We start from the raw sequence: 26,343 nt of genomic DNA on the forward strand, positions 1-26,343 counted from the left end.
TTACAAACCCGACTTGAAATCAACCCGACTTGTTATTGACCTGACCCAAATTCAACCCAACTTGTTATTGACCCGACCCGAATTTTACCAGACCTATTACTTACTCGACCCAAAAATTCAACCCGATCTGTTACTAACGCGACTCGAAATTAACACGACTTGTTATTGACCCGACCTAAATTCAACCCAAATTGTTCTTGACCCGATTTCAAATCACCTTAAATGCAACTTATACCACCTTATTGTTGTTGATCAAAGCATTTTGTCTAGGGAGACCAAGTCGGTCCAGGCCAGCAAAAGAAAGAAGCATCATCCTCAAATTTAAGAGTTAAACATAGTATATATTTGTTGTATGGTCAAAGGAGATAATTATCTTCCTAAATTATAGACTATAGTTCCCTAGTATATTGTCATACATATTATAATCAAAGGAAATAATTAGCTTGATAAAGGTGATAATTATCTATTTATAATTAGTTGAACCCGAATATGACATGACTTGGAAATTACCCGACCTGATTATAACCTGCAAATTATTGACTTGAACATAACCCGACTTGAATCCGAGAATGACCCGACTTGGAAATGATCTAACCTGATTATAACCCGCAAATTATTGAGTTGAACCGAATTCGACTTGAACCCGAGAATAACCCGACTTGAAAATGACCTGACCTGATTATAACCCGCAAATTATTGACTTGAACCGAATTCGACTCGAACCCGAGAATTACCCTAACCCGTTTTAACCCGTGAAAACCCAAATTAAACCCGACCTATTGTTCACCCGACCCGAATGTAGCTCAACTTATTATTAACCCAACCTAAACCCAACCCAAACCCGATAAGAAGTATAAATAACCCGACGTGACCCGACTCAAGCATGACCCAACCCAAACTCAACCCGCGTAGGTTATGGAATTAATCCGAATCGATCCGATCCGAGTTTACCCGACCCATTTACCCGAATTGACAACTCTAGTTTTGATATTACTTAGTTACAGAGTATGTGAATTGTTAAGCTCGGTAACGTTATTTATCACGAGTTTGCAACAACCAAACATTTCGTATGAACGGACCATCATACCCTTACTACTTCACCACCGCCTTCCCTCTTACCACCACCACCTTGCACCACAACTACTAAACCGGCATCTCTCACAAGTTCAGCCAATTTAGCTTTGTAGGTTAGCGCTTGAGAGTAGAGGGAAGAGGTAAGGGAATCCTTCTAGGCCTCTATTGCCTTCTCCCAAGCATTTTGTAGTTAGTGGGGTCGAACTTGTGACTTTAAAGTCACAAGATGAATTTTTCACCAACTCCACCAAACAAAGTTTGGTTCGTATGTTGGTATTGCAGAAGACCAAAAGTCATAGGAATTTCACAATATTATGCCCATCATTGAAAATTTAAGAGACATTTAAGAAAATCAGCGTGTTTTTTTTTTTTTTTTTTTTTTTTTTTTTTTTTTTTTTTTTTTTAAAGTTTACGAAGTATATAGCATGAATAGCAAAAAAAGGGGATTCATAATTTCATATTGAATGAATTTCTTTATTTATAGGAGTTGATCAAATTCAAGGGAGAAGTCAGGACTGAGCATCAAGAGAATTGATACATTTAAGTACGTAGTATAAAATTTGAGGCCTTAATATTAACCAAACTTGAGCTTTTACACAACCTGCCCTGCCCTGCCCCAGCTATGAACCCAAATCACCTAATGAATTGCAGTCATTCGTTCATAATACTGTGAATTATGAAGCAGGATCAGTTTCAGGCCCTTGACATTCTCCATAGCCTTGGGTGTCATCTTCAATGAGCTTGGATAAAATTTCTCTCTCAGAACAAAGTCGTCTGAGTAAGACCAGGTTTGACCTCTTGGGGAGCTGTCAGTCCACAGGAACCTCTCAGAGAATGGGTTCACCAAACTTTCCCTGAAATCCTCAGCCGGCTCACAGATTATACCCTGAAATGCCATGCGAACTTGCATCAAGATAACGAAAGAATATAGATTAATATGATAATTTAAAGGAGCATTTTAGTTGCTGGTTACCTCTGCCATGGCCTTAATCTTCAAAGTGATGTCGTTACTAAGAAGGACAAGCTGTCCATCATTCTTATTCTTCCTCAGGCTGAGAGCATAGTCAAGTACATGATCTTCTGTAGAAGGTGACAGAAGTTCTGGTCGAAATTCAAGGGCAGAAAAGGAAAAGGAGCCTGCAGTTGTCCCACAACTGACTTGAGAGTAAGGTGATGCTGGAGGGGTTATAACAACAGAGTGCCCTTCCTCCATGGAATTTTGAACATGGATCCACCACTTTGTTTTAACCATGCATTCTTCTATCCATTCTAATGCAGATGATACCTCTGTATTTCTTCTGAAGAAACTCGTTTGTCGTTGCAAACAAGCTAGATCCTTTATGACTGGCAAAACAAGCAACAGTTACATATAGAATACTTCACAATTTGATTTGACTATAGTTAGAGCAGTAACATTCAGGCAGTTCATTTTACCTATTTTGGGGATGATGAGTTGAGTTCCCTTGAGACCTTCAAGCAGCTGCAATGCTTTTCTTGATTCTTTGTTCAGTAGAGTAGTAGTGTCCACCAGCATACTCCATTTTCGGGTTTTTTCTCCAAAGCATTTGTTTGGTATATCAGTCTAAAGTATCAGGAATAAACAATTAAAGTGTTACTTAAATAATAAAATTACAATAAAAAGAGATCCAAGGAAGAAAAAAAATAAGGGAACACAGCATTTGCCAACCTTGCTTGAGACTTTAGCAGCACCAGGAATGCAAGTTTCAGATTTACTATTCTGAGGGGAGTCTGCCAGAAGGGATTGAAAAGGCATCCTTTGATGTTTTTTCTCCCTTAGCCTAAATGATTTTGCTTGATTAGAAGAAGCACGGTGTGCTGTTTTCTTCTCCAGAGATTTTTTGGGCGAGTAATTCTCTTTATCTGATGAAGGAGACAAGCTGTCCTCATAGTAGAATTTTGGGCTTCCAATCATCTTTAAAAGGGGTGATTTCCCTGAGCTTGAATTTTTTACTTCTTTCAACATAGCCAACTTTCTCATGGACTTGTGAGTGTTAGGGGTAAAGTTCTCTTTGTCTGGAGTAAAGACTTCTTCCTCTTCTTGGCTTTCCAATTCATGGAAGAGAGCCCTAGTAACAGGTTCATGCTTGACATTCTTCTGATCACCTCTCTTTTTATTTCTTTCAGACATGCTTGTTGAAATCTGGGGAGAATTTTGTAATTTACCTCTTCGGGACCAAATGCTACTTGCAGACTTCTGATCTGATGTTATCAAAGGACTACCAAATGGCCTTTTAATAGAGCTGAGTGGTGGACTATCAAAGCCATTTCTCGATGATTTGTTTTCGAACTCTGATAAGAAGCTTGCATCAGACAATGATGAACACACTGAAGACTCCACCCCCATATTTCCAGACCAAAAACTCCAAAGCTTGCCTTCATTGTGTTCCTTGACTGATGAATTCACATCGACACTTTCCAAAGATTTCCTTTCAGAAAATACTCTAGTATCAGATACTATTTCTGGGAGCTGCTTTTCTGTATCAAGGTGATTGTTGTCAGTGCAAAGAAGAGCCTCATTAGTGGCAAGAGGTGATGTTAGCGCTGCAGGTGATCCACACCAGAAAGTCCACACTTCTTCTGTGTTTGGAGCAACTTGCTCTCCAACCAATTTATCATCATCACATAGAACACTGAACTCCACATCCTTTGAAGCAGATTCAACTGCAAGTACCTCTTCATTTTCCTTTCCTTGAGGATCCTCATCCTAAAATACTCAATTGACATGATGAACATAAAATCAGCAACTATATGAAGGAAAATGTATTGAACGAAGACCATAAAATGTCCTAAAATAGGCTTATACTATATATTACCAATGTTATGAAGAATAATAATAGTAATAAAACTCATTGCGTTTCTCGATTTCATAGTCATCTATCACCCACAAACAATCAATAACATAGAAAGATAAAATAAGTTAAGTAGTGCAAATCGTCTCACCTTGACAATCTCTTTATCCTCATCTTTCTGCATAAGCTGTTCAGTGATATCGTCCAAAAACAAGGTATCCAAGCCCTCCAAAACAGAACTAACAGATCCTATGTCTTCAAGCTTCACTGACTGAGAATATTCTTCTTCCATGGGACATGCGATATACTTCACTTCCTGCCCAACCCATTCCCAGTTCTCACCCAGAAATAAAGGCACCAAACCTTCCAAAGCAGAATCCAAAGGTTGCACATTTTCACTACCCACTAATTCCTGTGCAAACATTTGAGATTTTTCATCCAGAAATAGAGACATCAAGCCTTCCATATCAGGGTCTTCCAATCCAACACACTCATTGTCCACTGCCATAACATTTTCGTCTGTGTTTTGAGCAACTTTCTCTATATCCAATCCATCATCATCACACAAATCACCAAACTCTAGACCCTTTGAAACAGAATCAACTGCTAGTAGCTCCTCATTTTCATGTCCTAGTGAATTCTCATCCTAAAAAATCCAATTGACAAAACAAAGTCAAGAACTACATCTAGGTAGGATAAAAGAAAGCATAATTTAGATGTCCAATTCCAACTAGGCAAATAACATTATATGATTAATATCCAATGTCACAACAGACAATCACATTAAATTTCATTGCATATCTCAATTTCATCTAGTCATCTATCACCAACAAACAATCAATAACCTTATACATACTAAAATAGATAAGGAGAGCAATTTATCTCACCTTGATGATCCCTTCATCCTCGTCTTCTTGCGACTGCACGAAGTCCAAGGGTGGCACAAAAGGGTTGGAAACATCATAAGCTTGGCTCAATGGAATCCAGTGCAATTTGTAAACCCTACTTGATCCTCCAATCCTCAAACTATCACTCTCATTCATCCTTGTTCTTATATTTGGTTCTATCCTTTTATCTGACACCCAAGTTCCATGCACTAAACAGAAACACCAAAATTGCATTAAAAATCAAAACCCACATTATTCTTAAACCCTAAACCTTACAGATTTTTTTTTTTTTTAAAAATACAATGAAATAAACATAGAAATTACAATTAATCAAAGACCCACAAAATTTTAAGGATTGGAGCTCATAAATGAAATCAGAATACCCACAAAATTTCAAGATTGTTTCCACCATAAAACTTTCATTTTTTATTTAATCGAACCTAATAACACGATTTACAGAGCAAAACCAAACAAACCCACAAAATCAACTTCAAAAATTCAAATAATACCACAACAATTCAAATAAAAAACTACAGATAAACACTATAATTAGTACTGAATTGAATCTTACAAAGTTTCAGAAGAAAAATCGATTTACCTGAAGATAAATCAGTGATTGAAAGGTGTTTGGAAGAGGGTTTAGAGTGAATGCGGACATGAAAACGGCTAATACTGGGATGTTCTAAGCGAATATCGCAATCTGGGTGTCGCCCAACAACTAATGTTTCTTCAAATTCTTGATGGGTTTTACAGAATTCATCATTTTCTTGGTGGGTTTCATTTTGATTTACAGAAGGAGGGGAGTTGATTAAGAAAATGTTCTTGAGGATAGCGTTGTTCTTCCAAACTGTGAATATTGGTATCTGTATTTCTTTCTGGTTTTCCATTGCGCCGGTGATGACGATGATCGGAAGTGGATGAGGGAGAATTTTGGGGGTTTTAAAGTAGCAAATGGGAGGGTTTTGTTGATTTCAGCTTTTTGAAATTTTAAGTTTTGAATCTTCAAAATGTGTTGGTGTATGTTGAATGTGTGTTGTAACGGATCTTTTTTTTTGTCAATGGTACATTGACTCAATTGACTGCATTCTATTGTTTCCTCTAATATATATGTACCGGTAAGGCCATAATGATTACTTATGGGCTATGATTCATATGACACTATTTAAGGATGTCACTAGGCTAAACCGTCATGACCCAATATGGAAAAATTATACTACCACCGTTACAAGTTATGTGCAACGATTTGACATAAAACAGAGAGGGAAAATGTCTAATTGTTGCACATAACCTGTAACGGAGGTAGTATATGAAGTTCATGGCATAATATATGGTAAGATAAGCACTGTACGACACATGATGAGCACTGGGATGAGTTTGAGGCGTAGTTTTTGTAAGGAGAATACAATAGTTTGACAAAACTAACAAAGCACGTTTAAATAAATTAGAATTTGGGGTAAACACAAATGTATTATTGTGGCACGTAGTGCTTAATGCTAAAGCAGCTCTTTCGAAAATATTGACACGACGCAACACGATAAGTAGAGAGTATGTTCATTTGTGGGCTAGACAAGTTAAGTACAAGTATTTTGTTTGCAATAGTTAAGTCCGTAGGTCAAATTTCAATGAAGGACAAAAAAACAATAAAGACAATAATTGAATGAAGAAATAAGATAAAAATCTCTAAAAGCACCGGATTCACAAATATATGTAAGGTAAACTATCATAAAAGAGTTGAATTTAAGACGTATGCACGTACTTAAAAAAAAAAAAAAAGGCATAAAGTGATGAATAGGGTTACAATATTTTTCCCTTAAGATTAGAAAACATACTATATATACAAAGAATATTTTAATGTTATAGGGTTACAGTCTTGTATTAGAACCATATGGCTAGCTAGCTTAGCTAGCAAATACAATTGATTTGATTTGATTTGCTAGAGTAACATAAGAATTCAATTAATAATAGTCATAATAATGTGTATGTACTTCAAGAGGGTGCGCAGTGTGTATTTACTACGTAGTAACAGGCATACATATATAGCTGCAGTTTAAACTATAAATAACACCCTTTATCACTGGATAGCCTAGTTAGTTCTGGATAGCAATATATATGTATGCAAGCTAGCCTGCCATATGATCTCCATTTCTATAGCGCAGGTGCGCATTATTGGACAAAACAGCGTATGCTATATGTTGTTTACTAGCTTTTATACCATACACATCGTTACTAGTATTCAATATGTAATAAATAATGTACCTAATCGCACATAACATTAAGAAGTTATATATAAAGTCGAATGTTACAAGGCAGGGAAATTATTGTGGTTACATATAATGCATCTTGCTAAATCTAAGCAAGAATTTTAAATTAAATTACAAGTATATATGAGCGAAAAAAAGCTTCACAACTAGTTCCTTTTGGTTTTGTGTAGCTCTTTCTTGAATTGCCTAGTTGTTACTACTAGCTAGATGTTAGCATACAAATTGAGGATTTTATGATTGAAGAGGGAAACACATTTTGTTTCCACTAGTTGGATAAGGATAACAGTTTGAGTGCCCTGCAATGCACAGAGGTGAAAGAAGACAGGCAAAGAACAAGACAAAGAGTGGTGGAGGAATGGATGGAGTATCACCAACTACCTCAACCTCTAAAGAAGCAAGCTATTCAATCTGAATGGAGTGCCACTCGAGGCGTAAATGATGAAGCAATGTTGGATTCACTTCCATGTGACACACGGTTTGAGATTCGAAGACACTTGTATCTGAAGATCACCCGCACTGTCAGTTTCTTCCTTCGTTTCTTCCTGTGCGCTGATTTTCTTCCAGTCAGCAATTAAGGTTTAATAAGGTGAAAAAAATGACTGTTTTTCATCATTCAGATGCCATTATTTGCAGATATGGATGATGTCCTTCTAAATGTAATATGTGGTTACCTCCGAACATTCACCAGCAATGAAGGTACTTATGTAGCGTTTGAGGGTGAACCAATTCACCAAATGCTGTCTATTTTCGATGGACAATTAGAGATATTGAATGCAAACAATTGTCTTGGGCCGGGAGATCTGTGCGGAAAAGAGCTGCTGGAATGGTGTTTACACACAACCACATCAACTGAGAACCTAAAACCTGCAACGCAAACAATCAAGTGTACTACTGATATTGAAGCATTTGCTTTGCGGATTGATGATGTAAAACTCCTGGCAATCCAATTTCACCATGATGGAAAATTTCGCTATGCGTTCAAACGTTATATTGCATAAGATGAGATGGTAGATACTCACTTATCACAATGGGTTGGAGTACATGGTTTTGCACGTTTCCTTCCCAATTAAAAAGCTACTGTGTTATTAGAGTATACACTAGAAATCTATACATCAGAAGAATGTATTAATGAAGTCTCTTCGGAGACATCTGAGGATAATCTTTGATGAAGTTGCATCATTCTCTCTCTCTACCTTTTTTTTTTTTTTTTGTTACAAAACTTTATTAGTTGAAAGCTAATAAAACGGAAGACATCTAAAAAGGAAGAAAAAGTAATCATCAAACAGGGGACACACACACAACCTGCAATTAGAAAATTGATGTTAGCCACAAAGGAGCTCCAGAAAGACTGGAATAGCATATAGCAATGTAGCATGCCTGCGAAAGAAAAGTGAACATTAGAGCGAAATCACATAGATCTATAAGATTATTATGTGCTTAATCCAGGTCCATAAAACCATAATGATTGGTTTAGTAAAATTTGTAGATACATCATGGACATAGGTGGTAATGATAAGGATGATAACATAGTAAATAGTATGAACTGGTACAAGGAGCTCTAATTTGAAATAATAATCAAGAAATGTATAAATCGTTTTACATAGCCAATAAAATACCCGTATCTTTCACTAACAAAGACAGGACCGTAATCTAAAAGTTCAAGAAATCATCAACCCAAAACAGAGGGTGGTTATATTTCTAAGCTGTCACTACCTATATAACAATTTCTTTAACTTGCAAACAGGCTAAATGCAAAAATTACTTGCTACAATGTAGTTCACTTGGCTGCAGATCCACACCAGAAAAAATGATAGGGGCTACTAAGCCACGACCTATAAGTCCAACACTAGTAATTCGCTTTAAAAGGTGCTTTAGATGAGCATCAAACAATAGGCCATGCTGTGATCATATACCTTGCACTAAACAAACTTTGCCTTTTCATCAACAGACGAACCTCAGTCAATTGACACTACCTTTGAATACAACTTCAATTCTCCTTCTTCTCAAGTCTTGCACGGTGTCTAAGCTCAGCCCTTTTCCACCGAACAATCAGATGGCACAATGAGAAGAGGGTATTTATCTGTAAATGGAGAAGATTAGAGAATGTTGAAGTTAATGTTATCAAGATTCGTGCAAAAAATTGGGAACATATGGAAATAAATGAAGAATACTAACCAAGATTAACATTGCAATTACAAGAAGTGGACCAGACCATAAGACAGAGAGAAAAAGCCCTTGTGGGTCAAAATAGTTCTGAGTAGCAAAACTTTCCCAATGAGCACCCAGAAACCGGTTCAATCGTTCAGCAAGATATACACCAGACACTGCAGCATGATGCCTGAATGTTAGGCGGTGCACGTATGTAACATATCTCATAAGAAGTGCATCTTATGGTCACTCTATATAAAATCCTATTTTCAACACAATATCCTCCAACGATTGTCAAAAAATTGTGACAAAATATGATATAACAAGTTGCGTGTTCAATCCTGTTAGCCCCCTTTCCTACTATCTAATACCTCAGTCCCAACAATTGACCAGTGGTGAGCAGTTATTAATACATGAATTTCCTACTGCTCAAACAGGAAAGGGAAGGGAGAAAAAAAAAAAAACCACCGCTATTCTGTGAAAAAAAATGACTACAATTAGAGTTGGAAACATACAAGCAAGAAGGAATAGGCACATTTGGAAGTTGACATGTCTCCTGGAGAAGATAATAGTTAGCAACAGAAACACATAGAATCCCAATAATCCCATCAACCACGGCTCCTGCATAGACCATTTAAGCATTAAGAAAAAAAATGAAAAGAGCATATGAGAAGATCTCGTCTATACTCTATAGTATAAGATCACAAGCACTAATGCATCTGAGATAAAAGGAATACAATGATTTAGTAAAGACATTATCTGTATATTAAACGAATAAAGAAGCAAGCAAATGCAGACAAATCACTAAATTTCACAAATTGGTAACAGGCGATTTTGAACGAGGAGCAAGCAGAAATACTGAAATAATTCTGCCTAAATAATGGGAGCACTGAAATTTACTGAGCAACATGGGTTCTCTTGCCTCTCATTCTACATTTGATACAGAATAACTTTCCAAAGATTACTCATCCTCTTTGTTTTTGTTTTTTTTTTTGAAACAACGGAGCGGGAATTATCATACTCATCCTCTTTGGTTGATCATAATAAACATTCTTAAACCAAGAATTATTATTCACTAACTGATTTCTCTAGCAAGCACACTAGATTAAAAGATACATTATTGTTGTTACTGTTGATCTAACTTGTTTATTCCCCTAATATATCTAGTTAGACCTTCAATGAACGAAAAGAAAGCGACTTTTGAGTCCTTGCTCAATACATGTCTACAAATATGTCAGCCTAGAATTGAAATCGGCGTAATTAATCATCAATTTATCATTAACTACATCACTGCCTCATTAGTTTGAAAATCTGCATTTTTCTAGCGCAAAATCTCAGAACCTGAATTTTCCAACAGCAAGATAAAAACAAAGATGGCAATAATAGATAAAGAGCTCCTAAACTACATTCTTCTCAACAAAACAACAGTAAACAATTAATTACCAAGCAATTATAATCAACAATCTGTAATTTTAGAATAAAATCAATTTAAAACAGCATAAGAATAATCAAATTTCAGATCTTAGGTGATAAATTACCAATAACTAGCTGATTCAAGTAACAAATCCAAGAACAATGTGAACCTAAAATCAATCAAATTTAATTTGATGAAAATTAAATGCAATTGAAGAGAGAGAAGAGGGAGACCTTCCAATCAATGGCGTGGAAGAAACCCATGAAATTATCATAAGCAGGTGCGAAGCCAGAACGAAGTTCATCGGACAACTTCTGAACAAGATCCGCGATTTGATTCATGTGATCTTCCATTGCTGATCTCACTTCATCCATTGCTAATTAATTGCAGAAACTATTTCACAGTAATTTAGCAGAGAATTCTTCAAGTTTCAGATTTTTGAAACCCAGTAAATTGTAGAACAAACTCAAAGTGTAATTGTAAATCGTCTCAAATTTTTTCAGTTGTTTCTGGAAAATTACAAATAATATAGAGTAATCTTTTTTATTCTGTGGGTTTCTCCATTTTATTTGGGCCTTTTTTGGGCCGGTTTCTTTCATTTTCTCATCAATAGAGCTATATTTAGATGGGCTTGAGTCCATGTTTTCTAACAGAGATTAGTAGAATATACATTTGTAATTTTTATAATCCTTTTACTCTAAGGTGGTCTTCTCGTAATCTATAAGAAAATTTTCATATAGCCAATAGCCCCATAGTAATGCACATCTTAATATAAAAAAGTTACTGATTAGAGCTAGATTTATCATTGCTTAAGATCATGGCGTTACACATAATTATATGAAGAATTGAGGATCATCAATTATACACGTCAATAAGTTATTGTGGACATATAGGTTGATTTTTCTTCATCAAATAGCCGTGAAATATGGATGAATATGTATTATAATGCAGTATTGGGATATAAAATGAGCAAAGAATGAAACATTTTCCAGTAGTAGTAAGGGTTTAGTGCCATGAATGTGTAAGTGGCACACATTTGGATTTATATAATAGGGTGCTGAATAACTCGATCATAACTTATGTGTACAAACTTTGAGAAATGATTCGAGCAAATGCTATGTACATTCACTGGTGCTAATTTTTTGACAAGGGCAATAGTTTTTTTTTTCACCACACACATACTCTTTTAAAAGTCTCATATACAAACAATGCATCGAATGAGATAAATATACAATCAATGATTTTATTGATTTGTGATCACTACCAAGGAGAGTTAAAATGACCATAAGAAATTCATGATGGAGGGTTTAGTACTTAGTAGATGTTGGAAACAACTCATTACATCTCAAATGTTTTTAAAGCCATAAATCCAATATTGAGAACCATGTTGCAATTTTTAACACTAGTTTTTTTTGAAGACTTTAAAACAATAGTTTTAAACCCATGTCTGAGACACCATATTATATGGATTCATCCCCCCTCTTTTCCTCCCTCCAACACGCTCCATCTTTTGGTAGTAATCCTATCATCAATTAACAAAAATTCAAAGTCTTATTAAATCTGTAATAATTTTATAATAGCATTACCTTAACACTAATACACTTCTATTCGTGCATCATGTCTGATGGAAGCAGGATGAAACAACAGCTAATTGAGAATGTGAACTAGATTTAATTAAAACCAAATCATTGCGTTCAAACTCGTTTCGACATTGTTCACAAATACTGTATAATGAATAGCTCTACAAGAAAAAAATGAATCATATACAACGCCAAGCAGAGGCTGTTATAAGGAATCTATCTTGCCAGCCTAGAGAAATACTCCTCCCACAATCCCTTTCGTAAATTCTGAAACCACCGCCACCACCAGAGTTCCCTTCGAAATGAGGATGATAATGGCACCCCATTTTCAACAGAAGTTTCGCTTGAATTGTTGCTTTCGAGCTCAGTTCAATTCCTGAAAACCCATGACTTGTCATCCTTCCTTTCCATGTCTCCATTATCTCAAATCTTGAACACTTCACTTCATCCTCGGAAGCTATCAGATCTTTGATCTCTCTCCCGAGATGGTTCTTCTCTATGTTCAGTCTCTCGGCACTCTCTAGAGGTAGACAATCATCCAAGGAGTCGAACATTGCAGCATAATAATGCAAAGAATCGACGTAATTTGGGAGGATACCACAACTGTTCTGACTTCCTTCTCTTTCTACTAAAACTACTATTGAAGGGTTTAGAGAGTGTATGGCTGTCATGGTTTCTGAAATCTTTAAGATATCACTCAAGCTACTGAGGTGAAAAACCATATTTACTGCAACTGTTTCGTTTTCTCTTCTTTCAAGGTTGACGAGCTTTGATCCTCTTAACAACCCATGAAATTCAAAAGCTATATTCTGAAACCCCTTAGAGAAGCTTATCAATCTATTCTCGGTGTCAATCAGCTCTTCCAAGCTTCTTGCAAGACCTGTAATACGAAGTGATACTAACCGGTTTGAAGCAGTAGCCATCTCAGAGAGAGACTGCATAAGAGAAGGCCATTGAAACCCATGTGAGATGTCAAAATCAATCACATGTAACGCCCAGTTATTATTTTCTTCCTCCCCCTCGAATGCTTCAATTATGGCCTGATTGGCAGTAAAATGAGCAAACTGATAAAAAGGAGAAACTCTGTACATATGAGTAAAAGCCATGAACTCGTCTGCAGGTGTTGGTTTGCTCATTACCATATTATAGAATGCAGATTTCTGGGTTAAAAGCCTTGCAGCCAACCCATCAGCAAAATAAGCAGCAACCCTTTGCCCTGAATCACCAGTTACTGACACATATCGATAGAGCTCCATCACATTATCAGCAGCAGAGCTGACATTATTATCTTTGATCAATGTGGCTGCTACGAGCAGCAAATGAATCAGATGAATACCGGAACCTTCTTGAACATCTTTTCCTCTTTGCTCAATGTTCAACATTCTCTGTCTCTCTTCAAGCAGCCTGAAAATCTTTTCCTCCCAGTCTTCAACTGAATTTGTCAGAGAATGTGAATCATCGATCCTCCTCCTCTTCAGTTCCCTCTCAACATGGTCAGAGTGACCGACAGTGGCTAAGCTAAGGCTCAAAACCTCTTCATTCATCGTAATGGTTTCTGTAATAACAGACACAGGACTACAGAAGAAAGCAGACTTAAGAAAGCTCAAAGAACGAGGAATAACAATGAAATGTTTAAAAGTAATGAAGAGAGAATTGAAAGCAGAATGGAATAACCCAACACAAATTCTTTAGAGTAGCAACAAGGACAAGGAGAATCTATAAATAATTAGAGACCCTGCTTTTTGTTTTACGTTTCAGGTTAGTGAGGTCACCAAAAGCAATAATATATAGGAAGAGTATCTATAATCTATACTGATTCCTTCTCTTAGAATTTAGGTTCACTGAACAGCTAAGCCCTTCCAATTAGTATAAACAATACCTGAAAGGGCCAGTGTGCAATGCGCGAAGGGTCTTATTTACTAGTCTTTTGGTAGCTCAGAAAAGCAAGAAGTGCACTTATAAAGGACAAACAGCAAGAAAAGTGTTGAACCTTACCTACCTGTCTCTGAGATTTGCAACATTTGCCTACAAATACTGCCTAGATTTGCTAATAAAAATACACAAGTCGTTCCAAAAAATGATGATTAAAATACTCAACCACCGTGATATGACGCTAAAGATAATCAATCAGCGGATATCAAATCTCAAACAGATTCTTGCAAATTAAGTATTCAAGAATTGTTTAATTCAACCAGCAAAGACAGTCTAACTTATAAAATTACTCAGACAATGGTCACTGTATAGGCACTCAGAGCTAACATTCAGAATCAGATTTTCTGCATTATATTATGTTGATGATTGGGAATCACACACGCCTTCACAAGGCAAAGAAAGAATATCAAACCAAAAAGTCTACTTAAAAAAAAATGGACACAAATGATTAAGTGCATGCATCTTTCAATTTATATGCTTCAACAGAACAGGTTATGAGAAAATAGTTAAGTATAAAAAAGTCAGTAACAGATACTTCGTATTGGTGAAAACATAACAGATGGTAAATTTTAAAGCATTTAAGACTATTAAGAGTAAACAGAAAAAATCAATATCTCTGCCCTGATAGTCCTGATATGTCTAAGTATGGGGTCAAATTTACACAACCTATCCTAAAATATGAGATGAGTTGTTTCAATTTACCCTTAACCTGAAACGAAACACCTAACCTCTATTCAGTATTCACAATAAGCTATAGAAGGGCAAATAGTTAAATGTATTCGTGATTCAGTGTCTATTATGTTTTAAAATCAGAAAATCTGCATTCTTTGATACACAGGAAATGGACAGAGTAAAGAGATGACTGTAAAGTAATTAAGAAATATACTTCTGAGCGTACAAGATAAGCATATAGTGTCTATATTCATTGGAAAGAGTCTGAAAGGGTCATATGGCCTTCAAAGCGACATATATACATCGAGGTCATTAGCCCTAAGCAATTACAATATGTCTCATATTAAGAGGACATTATTGTAGTTTAGTTTTGCCCCTTAATAGCAAGAGAGAATGATTAAACCATATTTTAAGATAATTAAGATATAAGGAGGAATTAGGTGTCAGCTCCTGCACCAGATAATGACTGTAATTGAAATTATCTACAATTTATTCAAAGTTTTCTTACATATTCTTCAACAAAGTTTGAACAATTAAGAACACAGTATACATTCATAACAAAAATAAAATAGAAGTCTAAAATCTTAATGATACACAATCACTCTTAGTGACCAATGGAAATGAGGGGAAGAAAAGTCAACTTTCAGTTCTCCAATAATAGTGTATAATTTAGTAATTATATGATGGACTGCCTACATCATTAAACACAAAACTGTCACTTTACTAAGATTGGGTAAATATATAGCTCTTCCACAGTGGAGGAGGAGGATATTCAGGTCAGAAGTATCAAAATTTACTGATTGTACTCCTCCAAAGAGTACCTGAGATACCTTAAAAAATATTGTACTATGAAAGAGTAGCTGATAAACAGCATCTTTTTCTGGATCTTAGGAAGGTTGGAGCAATTCAAAGGGCATCAGGATACCATTTAAAATAACAACATGCAGCACAGCATGAAGTATCAAACTAAGAAGAAATATTTTGATTCCAAAGATGACCAAGTCAAAAAACCAGTAATGATTATTTACAATTTCAGAAGTTCGGCCATGTTCTCTCCACCCAATTACGACTAAACCAAATATTTAACTATTTTACCTGTTCGCCTTGTTTTGTATGCAGTTACTGATTTTCACTGACTGAAACAAATATTTACTAAATATCAGGAGAGCATCATCTAACAATCTGCAGACAAACATAGTTAACTCAAAGTACTACAAAGTCATTCACATTAGATCAGCATAACCATTAGAAATAATCAGAATCCTAAAGGCTGTGATTTGATAATAAATCAAGCATAATTGAATCCAAAATCAACTTAAATTACTTTTCGACAGTCACTAACATATCAGGAATCTTCTAACCAATATTTTGACAGTCACTAACAAACATCAGGAAGCATCTTCTAATCAATCCTTTTATAATGAAAAGGAAGCTGTGAAACATATTTTTTACTGAATGCAAAACAACAGAGTTAGAAAGACATGCCTTCTGTTTTCAAGGAAAGTATCAGAACATATATAGTCAAGTCTGCTACAATGAAATGATTTAAACACATTTAGTATGAATCCTAAACCCTGAACCCAGCTGATTATAATAATTAAATTCAAAATTATGATGACGACACCGAAAAGGAGGAATCTTTACATGGAAAAACATATCACATCCATCACAACTGCCTCAACTTCATTCGAAAAAGTCAAAGGACAAATCTGTTGGCAATTGAAAACTGATCCTGTAACTGTAAAGCCACATTTAGTGGCTTTTCTCTACATAGGTTCGGTATATTCGTTCATTTGGTGAAAGGGATATTGTCTCATTTTCTATAAGTACACCTATTAGATAATAGGTAGAAAACTCTGTTTCTCACATCATTTGTCCAACCTCAACTTTTGATCTCTACTACAATCCTTCACAATTTTCCTACCTAAACATTTGTCTTTTACAGGACATGGCGGCATACCAAGGAATTTGTTGGATTATGTCTGGATCTTCCTTGCATGCGTAATTACCTCGCTTAATCTTCGAATGCCCGTTTTCTTCATAAATATGAAAAGGGGGCATAGTCACTAACCATTTTACATCTATATATTTCTATATACTTAATAATTGCTATTATTTTTCTATACCTCAAGTAAACCATCAATCTATCCATAATCTCAAAAAGGTAATAATCTACCACCTTTAGTCATTTTTAAAACCAAAAAACCTAAAAGATGAATTATTATATAAAAGAAAGGATATCAAATCTGATTAAGTAAAGCATGGATCATGCAACTTTTGGGGTTTAACTATAGTCAACACCAAAAATTGTTTTCTATATCCAATTTAAAAACAGCTCTTCCACTAAAGACCACGAATGTTTTAGATTAATCCCAAAAGAGACCATGATCTTCAAAAAGATAAGAGTAGGTTTGCCGACATATCCTGGAGAAAGAGTATCTGAGAGACCATACAAAAGTTGAAGCCGATTTCAGCAACCTTACGTATATACATACAGTAAGCTGGGGCCAGGACACAGGTACATTTTGATGATACATAATGCAGATTGTCATGCTGCAGTACTTGCAATAAGAAAATGCAGGCTACAAAATAACCATTTGCACAGATAGATTTATTATTGCAAAATAACAAAATATCAGATATACCGAAATATTGCAAATAAGAGTATATAAATAAATTTATAAATGTAATCAGCATGTTAAAAATGCAGGTATTACAGAAGCCACTAAGACACGTACAGAATTCTGGAAATAGTTACCAGCTTGAGTCATTATTTTTTCTGTAGTCTGGAAGGCGATATGTTCTTAATCTTCCTTTTGAAAAAGAAGTAGAATGCTGAACCCACCAAGGGCCAACTTGTAACAATTGCCACATAAGCGAGCAACCATATAGATTTTTTAGAATGACGAGTAAGCTGTTCCAAACGCCGCTTAATAAGAGAAGTTGCACCGTGACAAGATGCATTGCAGGTGCTGGACTTCTGTTCATGGGTTTGACTTTCTGAAGGAACATCATTTGGGACTGATTCTCTCAACTGCTGATCTCGGTCCTCCTTAGCCATTGCAATGGTTGGTTTAATAATCTCGGAGGAATCTTCAAACTCATCAGTTCTTGTTGGTTCATTGGCCACAGCAGCAACCATCCCATCTTCTGCAACACTTATATATGGACTCTGGTCTATTGAAGGTTCCGACGGAGGAATTAAGCCAGGAATCTGCACCTGAAATTAGACAAAATTATAAGAAATGGAACAACAAAGTATGATAGACAAGATAAGAACCCAAGATAAAAGGAATTCACCTTATATTGTCTATGCATATATGGGCTCGAGTGTAAGATACCCAGGAACTCGGTGACAGCCCTCACCCACCTGCAGATATGCAGAAGCTCATCAAGCCTACAAGCAATGCCTAAATGTTATCCAGTTATCCCTCATGAACGTCACCCCTCCCTTAACCCAATAACATTTTTAATTTTGCGCTGTTATCTCCCCCTCTGTCAGCTTTAATGCGACACACAAGGACCTTTTTCAATACTTCCAAATTTATTGTACATAACAAACTAACAGCATGTACAGCCTCCTCCAAACCTATACCCCTCCCTGATGTAACGGAGGCCCAAAAAGGAGTAAATGCACTCTTATACAGGACTTACACATCACCACCCGGAAAAAGGGGCAGCTCTAGTGGGATTTGGCTAACCAGAGTCTCAAAGTCAAATAATTCATAATTTTCTCAGAAGCAGCAATAGCGTACAAAATTATTAAATTGTAATAATTGAGCAACAGCTGAATACCAGAGGCTGGAAGCAGTTATTCCTTCAAAGAAAGCAAGATGTCCACCATGTTGTGCTGTTGCTAGAACAATGTTCTTATTTAACCTGTTTAAACATGTAAATCAAAAAAAGTCACTACAACCCACTAGAGTCACAAACTCATTGGCAGAATGATAGCCGACAAGACCTGCATTCGTCCCATGGAATGGCTTCCTTGGTACAAACAGGATCGTCCAAAGCACTAATGCAGAGTAGCGGAACAGCTACTTTATCCACATAATTAGTACTGCTATTTCGCCTGTAGTATGTGTCGACAGTCTGAGAACGCGTTTGGATGATTTCAGTAGCTAGACAGACAAAAGGACGGGGTAATGTAAAAAATTACGTAAGAACTAGAGAAATAAACTCTACAGAAAATGCTACCTCATACTTTCCTACAAGACAGGTGGCGTGATTATCAAAATCTCGGATGCTGCGGGACTATCATACACGCAAAAAGAAATTTTATCAGTAAAGAGTGACAAACTATGTCATTAAAATCGGGAAACCCATTGAATAGAGCTACTCCCCGGGGTTTTAAACCGTCAAATGATCAAAATAAAGAGCAAATCCAGATGCACACTTATTGCAGACACTAATTACCAAAGTGTCTATGACACAAGGTCAACCCACTCTGTTAGCTGGGATCAACTACACAGTACGGAAAACTAAAAAATAAATTACCATTCACTCCAGAAGATACAAATGCATGGTTGGTGAAGGAAAGAACAATCAAGCATACAAAATCTTGAAAGAAAAGATAGGAGGCCAAGCTATCTTTTTTGGTAGCATGCAAGTAATGATTAAACTGCTACATAAGAGGCAAAAAGACATTGCTTAATTGCTGCCACCACACAATGATGATGAGCAGTTATAGCAAGGAATAATAAACCACTACATAAGAGGCACTGGGTGATTTAGATCTGTATGGGGGTCAAGATATAAATTACTTATGACTATTGATTATAATATTATGAAGGCATGGAGATACGGAAAATGTGAACTAGAGCATAAGCTTAAGTCCTTGCTTGACAAATTTTTAAAAAGGAAAAAGAACTCAGATGAGAAGCTTTCTGGTAGTGATGAGTGATGACAGTTTATCATAGCCGAATATTTGATCAAAATTTTGCAAGCCAATTAAGAGAATCAGCAGAGCAGCAGGCTAACAGCAAACAGTGGGTAGACAAGAGGAGGAGATGCATGAAGAATATTATTCTCAACGTTAATGATGAAGACTATAACTCTGAAATCTGGATAATACAAGGTGGTACTAACACTAATAGCTCTCATACGATCATATCCCTTAGGCTCATGAAAACTACCATAGATATTTTTAATTAATTTCATTGGAAATACAAACCTTTACAATTCCTTCCCAATTAGCAAGTCGAGAATAGCGGGGTTGATGCCTGCAAAGGCAGCAGGCAGAACAAAGTCAATATTCAATATTCTCTTAGCAATGCATCATCATGATGTTTTGGACACCATCAAACCACAAGTTAAACCATAATTAGATCACACTGAAGTAGCTAAAAGGACATACAACTGTGCATAACCTTGCAGGCCAATGGTAAGAGCTCTGTCATACAATTTCTGGACAAGTCTGCGACCAATGAACCGGTCTCCAATCTGTGCAAGGACACAATAAGATGTGAAGAAACAGGTACTGATGTAAAATAAGCAGTAAATATTGTAAGGGGAAGCTACTCAATGAAAAATTATTCAATGGAATTGACAATTGAGGGACAATAAACCACATAATATGAAGCTAAAGAACCACATAGGACTATAGGAGAGAGGCACACTCGCTTGTCCCACCAGGAGGCTTAAAGTTGGGATTTGGGGAAGGCTTAAAGTTGCATTTCTACTTTGTGCAAGTAAACTACCCACCAAGTGAATTATGATGTTTTGTTACATAAAATGTGTACAATAGAAGAAAAAGAACTTACCAAAAGGTCCCAAGGAGAGCAAATAGCAACAGCACCTGCAATTGGAATGTTTTCCCCATCTTCACCAAGGAACTTAACCTGAAATAATTTAAAATCTCATTGATACTAGAATGGAATATAAGATTCATGGTAAAATGTGATACCTAAAAATGATGACAAAGCAAATCTTATGATTATCATCCACCAAGAAATTAAAAAAAAAAAAAGAAAGCTAAAACAGGAAAAGACATATGACAAGAGATGTATAAAGCATAAACTAAATAGAAGGCAAATATTTCCAACATCTTCAATGCGTCTAGAAGGTAAGTTTTTTACATCCAAAATTTTCAAAGTTGAAAGGAAAACATATATGTTTTAGAATGAAATAACTCATCAGATACCTTAAAACTATGATAATCTTCCTAATTTTACAATTGAACGCAGTCAAATAATGATGACACTAAATGGCAGGTTCAAGCTGAAAGCAACATGAATTTGATGTACTTCTGCCACTATGAACCCTCATTGCAAATTTCAATGAGATAGACCTATTTTACAAAAAATAAAAATAAAAAATAATAATAATAATAAAATAAAATAAAAAAAAAAAAAAAAAATTAGATGCACCAACATAAGGTGTTCTGCATGACAAAATAACCGTCAGCAACCTTTCAGAGATGAGATAAACGAAGCAGAAAGTTTATACAAGCCAATCAGGTTTTGTTATGCATGAAAAATGAGGTTGCTTACCTAGGAGAAAAGTATGAGCACAGGTAGTTTTGTTATAATAAGTATAAAGGTGACTATTTTACAAAGAAAACTTCATATTTCTAAGGGGCTTCTAATTATCAAGAAAATAAGAGTTCACTTGAATACTAAAATCTATGTACAAAAATCATAACAATTGACAAAATGTTCCAAACAGACATACCAGAACATTGGCTCCAATGCTGGTTCCCACAACAAAAAGTGGAGCACTTGGGTATTCACGATGTAGATGATGAATGATTATGCGAACATCATCTGTCCAGCCAGCATTATAGAAGCAGTCAGACTGAAACAATGCCATACAGGTATTAGTTAAAATTAAGATATATACACAAACAAAAGAAAAGAGGGAAAGGAAGGGCACAGCTAGATCCATTTAAAACAGTGCATTAATGAGTGAGACAAGTTGAGAAGAATTGAAATAAAGTGAGACCGTGCACCAGACGCAACAAGATCATTAAATAAGTCAAGTAGACAGCAGAGATACCAAAAAATAACATTGTTTGTTGACATTATATGGGGTGTAACCATTAACCAATCAGTTCTATTGTTTCTGGAATCATTTAAAACAAATCAACATTAACAGGAAAGAATCAAAAATCATGAGCATTACGTTCTTTTTTAACTTCATGCAATTCAATACTACAATCAGCATCCACAAAGACATCGAATACAAGTCAAGAAATAGTAGACCACCATGACCAATTCTTTCAACCTATATATCATTGCTAAATTGCTTATGAAGCCAGTTTAGAAGCATGACCGTCCTCCAAATTAAAATGCCATTCATCTTACAAAATGGAGAAACAAATTTAAGTAGCTGCATATGCAAAAGATGATTGTGCCATACCCATCCTCCAAATTGAAAAATATCCAAAACTGAAGGCTAATCCATGCTATCACACCAATTTCAAAGGTCTCGGACCTCCTGGTGTCAAAAACTTTCGAGATGGTAAGGGATGCATCTTGGGTTCATATAAGATTGTTTGGAACCAAATGTGAAAATAAGTCAATCACAAAAAGGACCATAGTGACTTGAGTTAATTAAGGGATGTGTGTACATAAAAGACAAAATTGACAGTTTAGAGCAGAGTGGATAGTTCCAACCACTCAAATGGCCTTCCGAGGTATTACGGGGTCCGTGGGAAATACACAAATCATTTTTCTTACCGAGCTCGGTAAAGTAAAAAATTATCCAAACTGAAGGCTATAATCCATGAAATTGGACCAAATTTGAAGGTTTTAGGACCCGGTGTCGAAAACTCTTGAGATTGTAGGGGATGCATCCCAAGGTCATATAACGTTGATTGGAACCATAGTTGACCACTAGTTGGTCATATAGATTCTCGGGGTGGCCTTGAGTTGATGAAAAGAAGCATAAATTGTAAAAGGTTAAATTGGTAATTTAAAGGCAAAACAGATGGTTCTAACCACCCAAATAGACTCCCATGGTGTCTTGGGGTCCAAACAAAGCACCCGACGTGATTCCTTTGTAGGATTGGAAAAGTTTAAAATTTTGTTAAACGGAAGCCTATCATCCACGCTCTCCAGTCAATTTCGAGAATTTTTCCCAAATTGAAATGAATTTGTGGGATATCCCCTAGGGTCATATGAGTTGGTTTGGAACCATAACAATCCTAACAATAGGTGTATAAAGTCCTAAGAAGCTAAGAATAAGTTCAGTTAAGCTATGTGGCTACCTCAAATTACCACCTATTTTACTCAATTTTCCACTTTTCGTCCCCATAAAAAATATACTTCGTAATTTTTATATAATTTTTTTAAAAAAAATAGATAAAACTGCCAAAATCATGCTTAGTACGTAGTACCCATTCTTTGGATTACACCAAAGAAAATGGGTGTTATCATCACACTTTCACAAGTTCTAAGCCATTTGCCAAATTTCTTATAAAGCACATTCATTGCCGCCAAATTTCTTATAAGCAATTCTTTCAAGCTATATATCATTGCCAAATTGCTGACAAAGCAAATACAGAAGCACCACCATCCTCCAAATTGAAATGCCATTCAAATTACAAAGTGAGATTTTAAAAAAAAACAAAAAAAAAAAACAACAACAAAACAAAAGCAAAAAAAGGAAGATGATTGTGGATCAAAGATCCTAGCATGGGAAAAAAAGGGGGGGGGGGGACATTGTTCAATACTCACAGTGACAGAGACACCACCAAGACCTCTGTGGTTGCTTACAACAACATTCCATCCACATTTTGCAGTGTTGTACACAAGATGTTTCAGGTACTGTGGAAAACATCAACAGATGCAAACATGAATCAATCATTTCACTATAATAACAACTGGAAAAAGGGAGTTTTACGAAGGCAAATATCATAGATGTTCACGTAGATACAATCTATGATATCTATAAGTTTATGCGTTTTCTAGTGTATTGCATGAGAATTTGCTATGCTTCTTACAAGTATGACAACTATTAAAAAGTTAAAAATTCTAACATCTCCCGCCAAAGAGGTATCGTATTAAAATCATCTTCAATACCAGCTAAATATGATAAACAACTTACCGGTGAATTAGAATCACTTGTTAGACCTGGGATTACAAGTACAATAGGAGTCTTATCATCTTTAGGAATAACATTGTCAATGTAAACTGCATGCCCCATCACTGAAAAATTAACAGAGACAATTATCAGCCCATATGCATGTCTTTTACACCAAGAAATACAACACAATGCAGAAGATAGGGAAATCAGCAGAGTGGGCTAACTCAAGTACATAAAAAGTACAAGCATGAAGCACTACAGTCTAAATCACCAAACTCCAGCACTAATAAAAAGAATCAAAAAGGACTTTTCTCACACTATATTTGAAGATTTTGAACAAGTTAGTCTCACAAAAATGTCTTTGGACTTTCTCAGAAACACACATAACCAGCATATCCCCATGCATACACAAGGAGACAGACGATGGAACAGAGACCACAAAAAAGGCTTAAATGTGGAACAACCATGCAAGAAGGAGAACAATAGAGAAAACACAATCTCATCTTATGCACAAACTAACATCCAAAGGAAACAATATAGGGGAATCAGACATCCAGAAACACAACAGGACTGAGGGAGAAAGAGTGGCAGATTGGCAAGGCAAACAAAGCTCAACTAAATTCTTTTGATTCTAATTATACATAGTCCAGGGATTTTAAATTAGTATGATTACCATCAGAACTCATAAGCCAATCCAGAGCAACTGTTCCACCATCAGATAAACGAAACATTTGTCTGACATTAAAAGGACAAGTGAAAATCATTAGCAATTATAAGCTTCAAAACTTAGCTAAAAAAATACGTCTCATGTACCCTATGGAGAAAGAGTATGCTTGTTACAAAAAAAAAGAGAGAAAAAAAAAAGAACGAGATTACTTTTTTTTTTTTTTTGAAGGGGTAAGAAAGAACCAAATCACTTAAACATATAAGAAACATAAAATAATCCTGGAGGAAAAAAAAAACACAATGAAACATGTCGAGTGTACAAAAAAACTCTAATATGTCTAGAGTGTAAAAAAAGAAAAAGAAAAAAAAAAAAAAAAAAAAAAAAAAAAACTTATATGGAGTAAAGGGAATAAGATTAAGGCTGCGAACAAGCAGACAGCACTTCACAGGAAGTTGTTGAGTTTTATATCTATTCTAGGCCTGAATTCATCTTTCTCAACACAATAGCTTCTTGATGTATTTGATGCTGTAACATTTTTTTCACTCTTGATCATACTTAACTCCAGGGAGGACCGCACCTCTAGATATTATGACCTCGACATCTCTTTATTCCTCAGTTCAAATTGTTTCTTAATAGAAACAAACATCATACTCAACTCATTTACCAAGAAAACAAAGTATGAAGTTCCCAACTAACAAACAATCATTCCACAAATGAAATGTACATAAGACTCCTCAGTCCTCACTCGGTAGGAACGAAGCCAAGAGTGTGATAAATATATAATTATAATCATCACAAAAATACTGTCACATTAATCAACATAAATTTCATAACAATATTGTTACTCTAAAACCATGATCCTAGCATCTTTCAACCAATGAACACACAAAACAATGCATCTTTAACATCATTAGCAATCATTTAGTACACCTAAAATAAATGTTTTTTAAAAAAAAAAAAGAAAAAAAAATCACCTTCTATAATTGAATACAGGGGGCCTTCCAAAAAAGTTCAAAAAAGTAGTTTGAATATGAGGACTAGCTAACCAAGGAGTAGCCAAATATCTGCAAAACAAAAAGAAAACAACAAATTAATCACAAATTACCAAAACCTAATTAAATTGTATCATCAAAATTATCGAAAATTAAACCTTCCATGTAAAATTCGACACTTCGAAACAACTCCCTCATAAAGTTTGGATTCGGAATTGAAAGTTAAGGTGATTGGTTGACCTCTAAATCCAGTTAAAATGTCACGAATCAAATGCCATTCCACAAAATTATACAAAATTACCGCAACAATAATCGCAAATCCGATGAAATAGTGAGAAATTGGGATCATCAGAAGAGCTTGAAATATTAGTTCATAAGGAGAGTGAGAATTGAAGTTAGAAATTGGGGATGAATTTTCCATGATTGAAGAACCCTAGAAATTGGGGATAATGAATTGCAATTGGGAATTTGGAATTGCTAATTCCAGATTTAATAATAGTAGTAGTTAAGTAAGTAAATTGATGGACATGAGAAACTGGAAATGAAGCAAATGAAGACAAAAAAAAGCTTTGGTGGATTTCCTTTTTTTTGAATTTCACTTTTTTTTTGGTAGTTTGGGTGGTTGACAATTACGTGTAACTGTATTCTCATTTCTGAATTTGGGATTGTTGATTGGATTCACATATGATTCATGGACTTGAAATTCTCTATGGACGGTGACAATGGATTACAGAATATAAAATTATATATAAGTCGGCTAGATAAGTTGGTGTTACAGTATTGGAGGTCAAGATTTGAGATCGAATTTCATTTACATTATTCACCTTTTGTGATTTTCTCCACGTCAAATATATGCTTAGATTATTGAGTATGAATTTC

General features: G+C 35.5%; 5 protein-coding genes across 5 annotated transcripts; 1 reads left to right on the forward strand and 4 right to left on the reverse strand.

Moving 5' to 3' along the window:
• Positions 1-1,596: 1,596 nt before the first annotated feature.
• On the reverse strand, positions 1,597-5,973 carry LOC110714459 (FHA domain-containing protein PS1-like). The gene is made up of 7 exons (XM_021892972.1): positions 5,370-5,973; positions 4,772-4,980; positions 4,036-4,530; positions 2,762-3,799; positions 2,509-2,656; positions 2,048-2,418; positions 1,597-1,960 (listed from the first exon to the last, which is right to left on the reverse strand). The coding sequence occupies exons 1-7, from the start codon at positions 5,656-5,658 to the stop codon at positions 1,712-1,714; spliced, it is 2,799 nt and encodes a 932-aa protein (XP_021748664.1). The 5' UTR covers positions 5,659-5,973; the 3' UTR covers positions 1,597-1,711.
• Positions 5,974-7,391: 1,418 nt separating this feature from the next.
• Positions 7,392-8,030, forward strand: LOC110714419 (cyclic nucleotide-gated ion channel 18-like). Its single transcript, XM_021892929.1, has 2 exons — positions 7,392-7,550; positions 7,650-8,030. Exons 1-2 carry the CDS (start codon positions 7,392-7,394, stop codon positions 8,028-8,030), a joined length of 540 nt encoding a protein of 179 aa, XP_021748621.1.
• A 467-nt stretch (positions 8,031-8,497) lies between these two features.
• LOC110714336 (transmembrane protein 18-like) lies at positions 8,498-11,106 on the reverse strand. The gene is made up of 4 exons (XM_021892840.1): positions 10,828-11,106; positions 9,696-9,801; positions 9,208-9,356; positions 8,498-9,112 (listed from the first exon to the last, which is right to left on the reverse strand). The coding sequence occupies exons 1-4, from the start codon at positions 10,966-10,968 to the stop codon at positions 9,020-9,022; spliced, it is 489 nt and encodes a 162-aa protein (XP_021748532.1). The 5' UTR covers positions 10,969-11,106; the 3' UTR covers positions 8,498-9,019.
• A 1,176-nt stretch (positions 11,107-12,282) lies between these two features.
• Positions 12,283-16,973, reverse strand: LOC110713932 (scarecrow-like protein 21). Its single transcript, XM_021892384.1, has one exon. The coding sequence runs from the start codon at positions 13,716-13,718 to the stop codon at positions 12,354-12,356; it is 1,365 nt and encodes a 454-aa protein (XP_021748076.1). The 5' UTR covers positions 13,719-16,973; the 3' UTR covers positions 12,283-12,353.
• A 447-nt stretch (positions 16,974-17,420) lies between these two features.
• Positions 17,421-26,232, reverse strand: LOC110713931 (embryogenesis-associated protein EMB8-like). The gene is made up of 14 exons (XM_021892383.1): positions 25,623-26,232; positions 25,447-25,536; positions 24,479-24,540; positions 23,827-23,927; positions 23,457-23,546; positions 21,451-21,573; positions 20,541-20,618; positions 20,135-20,220; positions 19,952-20,000; positions 18,976-19,032; positions 18,740-18,870; positions 18,574-18,657; positions 18,079-18,148; positions 17,421-17,998 (listed from the first exon to the last, which is right to left on the reverse strand). The coding sequence occupies exons 1-14, from the start codon at positions 25,883-25,885 to the stop codon at positions 17,549-17,551; spliced, it is 1,734 nt and encodes a 577-aa protein (XP_021748075.1). The 5' UTR covers positions 25,886-26,232; the 3' UTR covers positions 17,421-17,548.
• Positions 26,233-26,343: the final 111 nt, after the last annotated feature.

Source organism: Chenopodium quinoa, unplaced genomic scaffold (assembly GCF_001683475.1).
Source record: "Chenopodium quinoa cultivar QQ74 unplaced genomic scaffold, ASM168347v1, whole genome shotgun sequence".
Classification (NCBI taxonomy): Eukaryota; Viridiplantae; Streptophyta; class Magnoliopsida; order Caryophyllales; family Amaranthaceae; genus Chenopodium; species Chenopodium quinoa.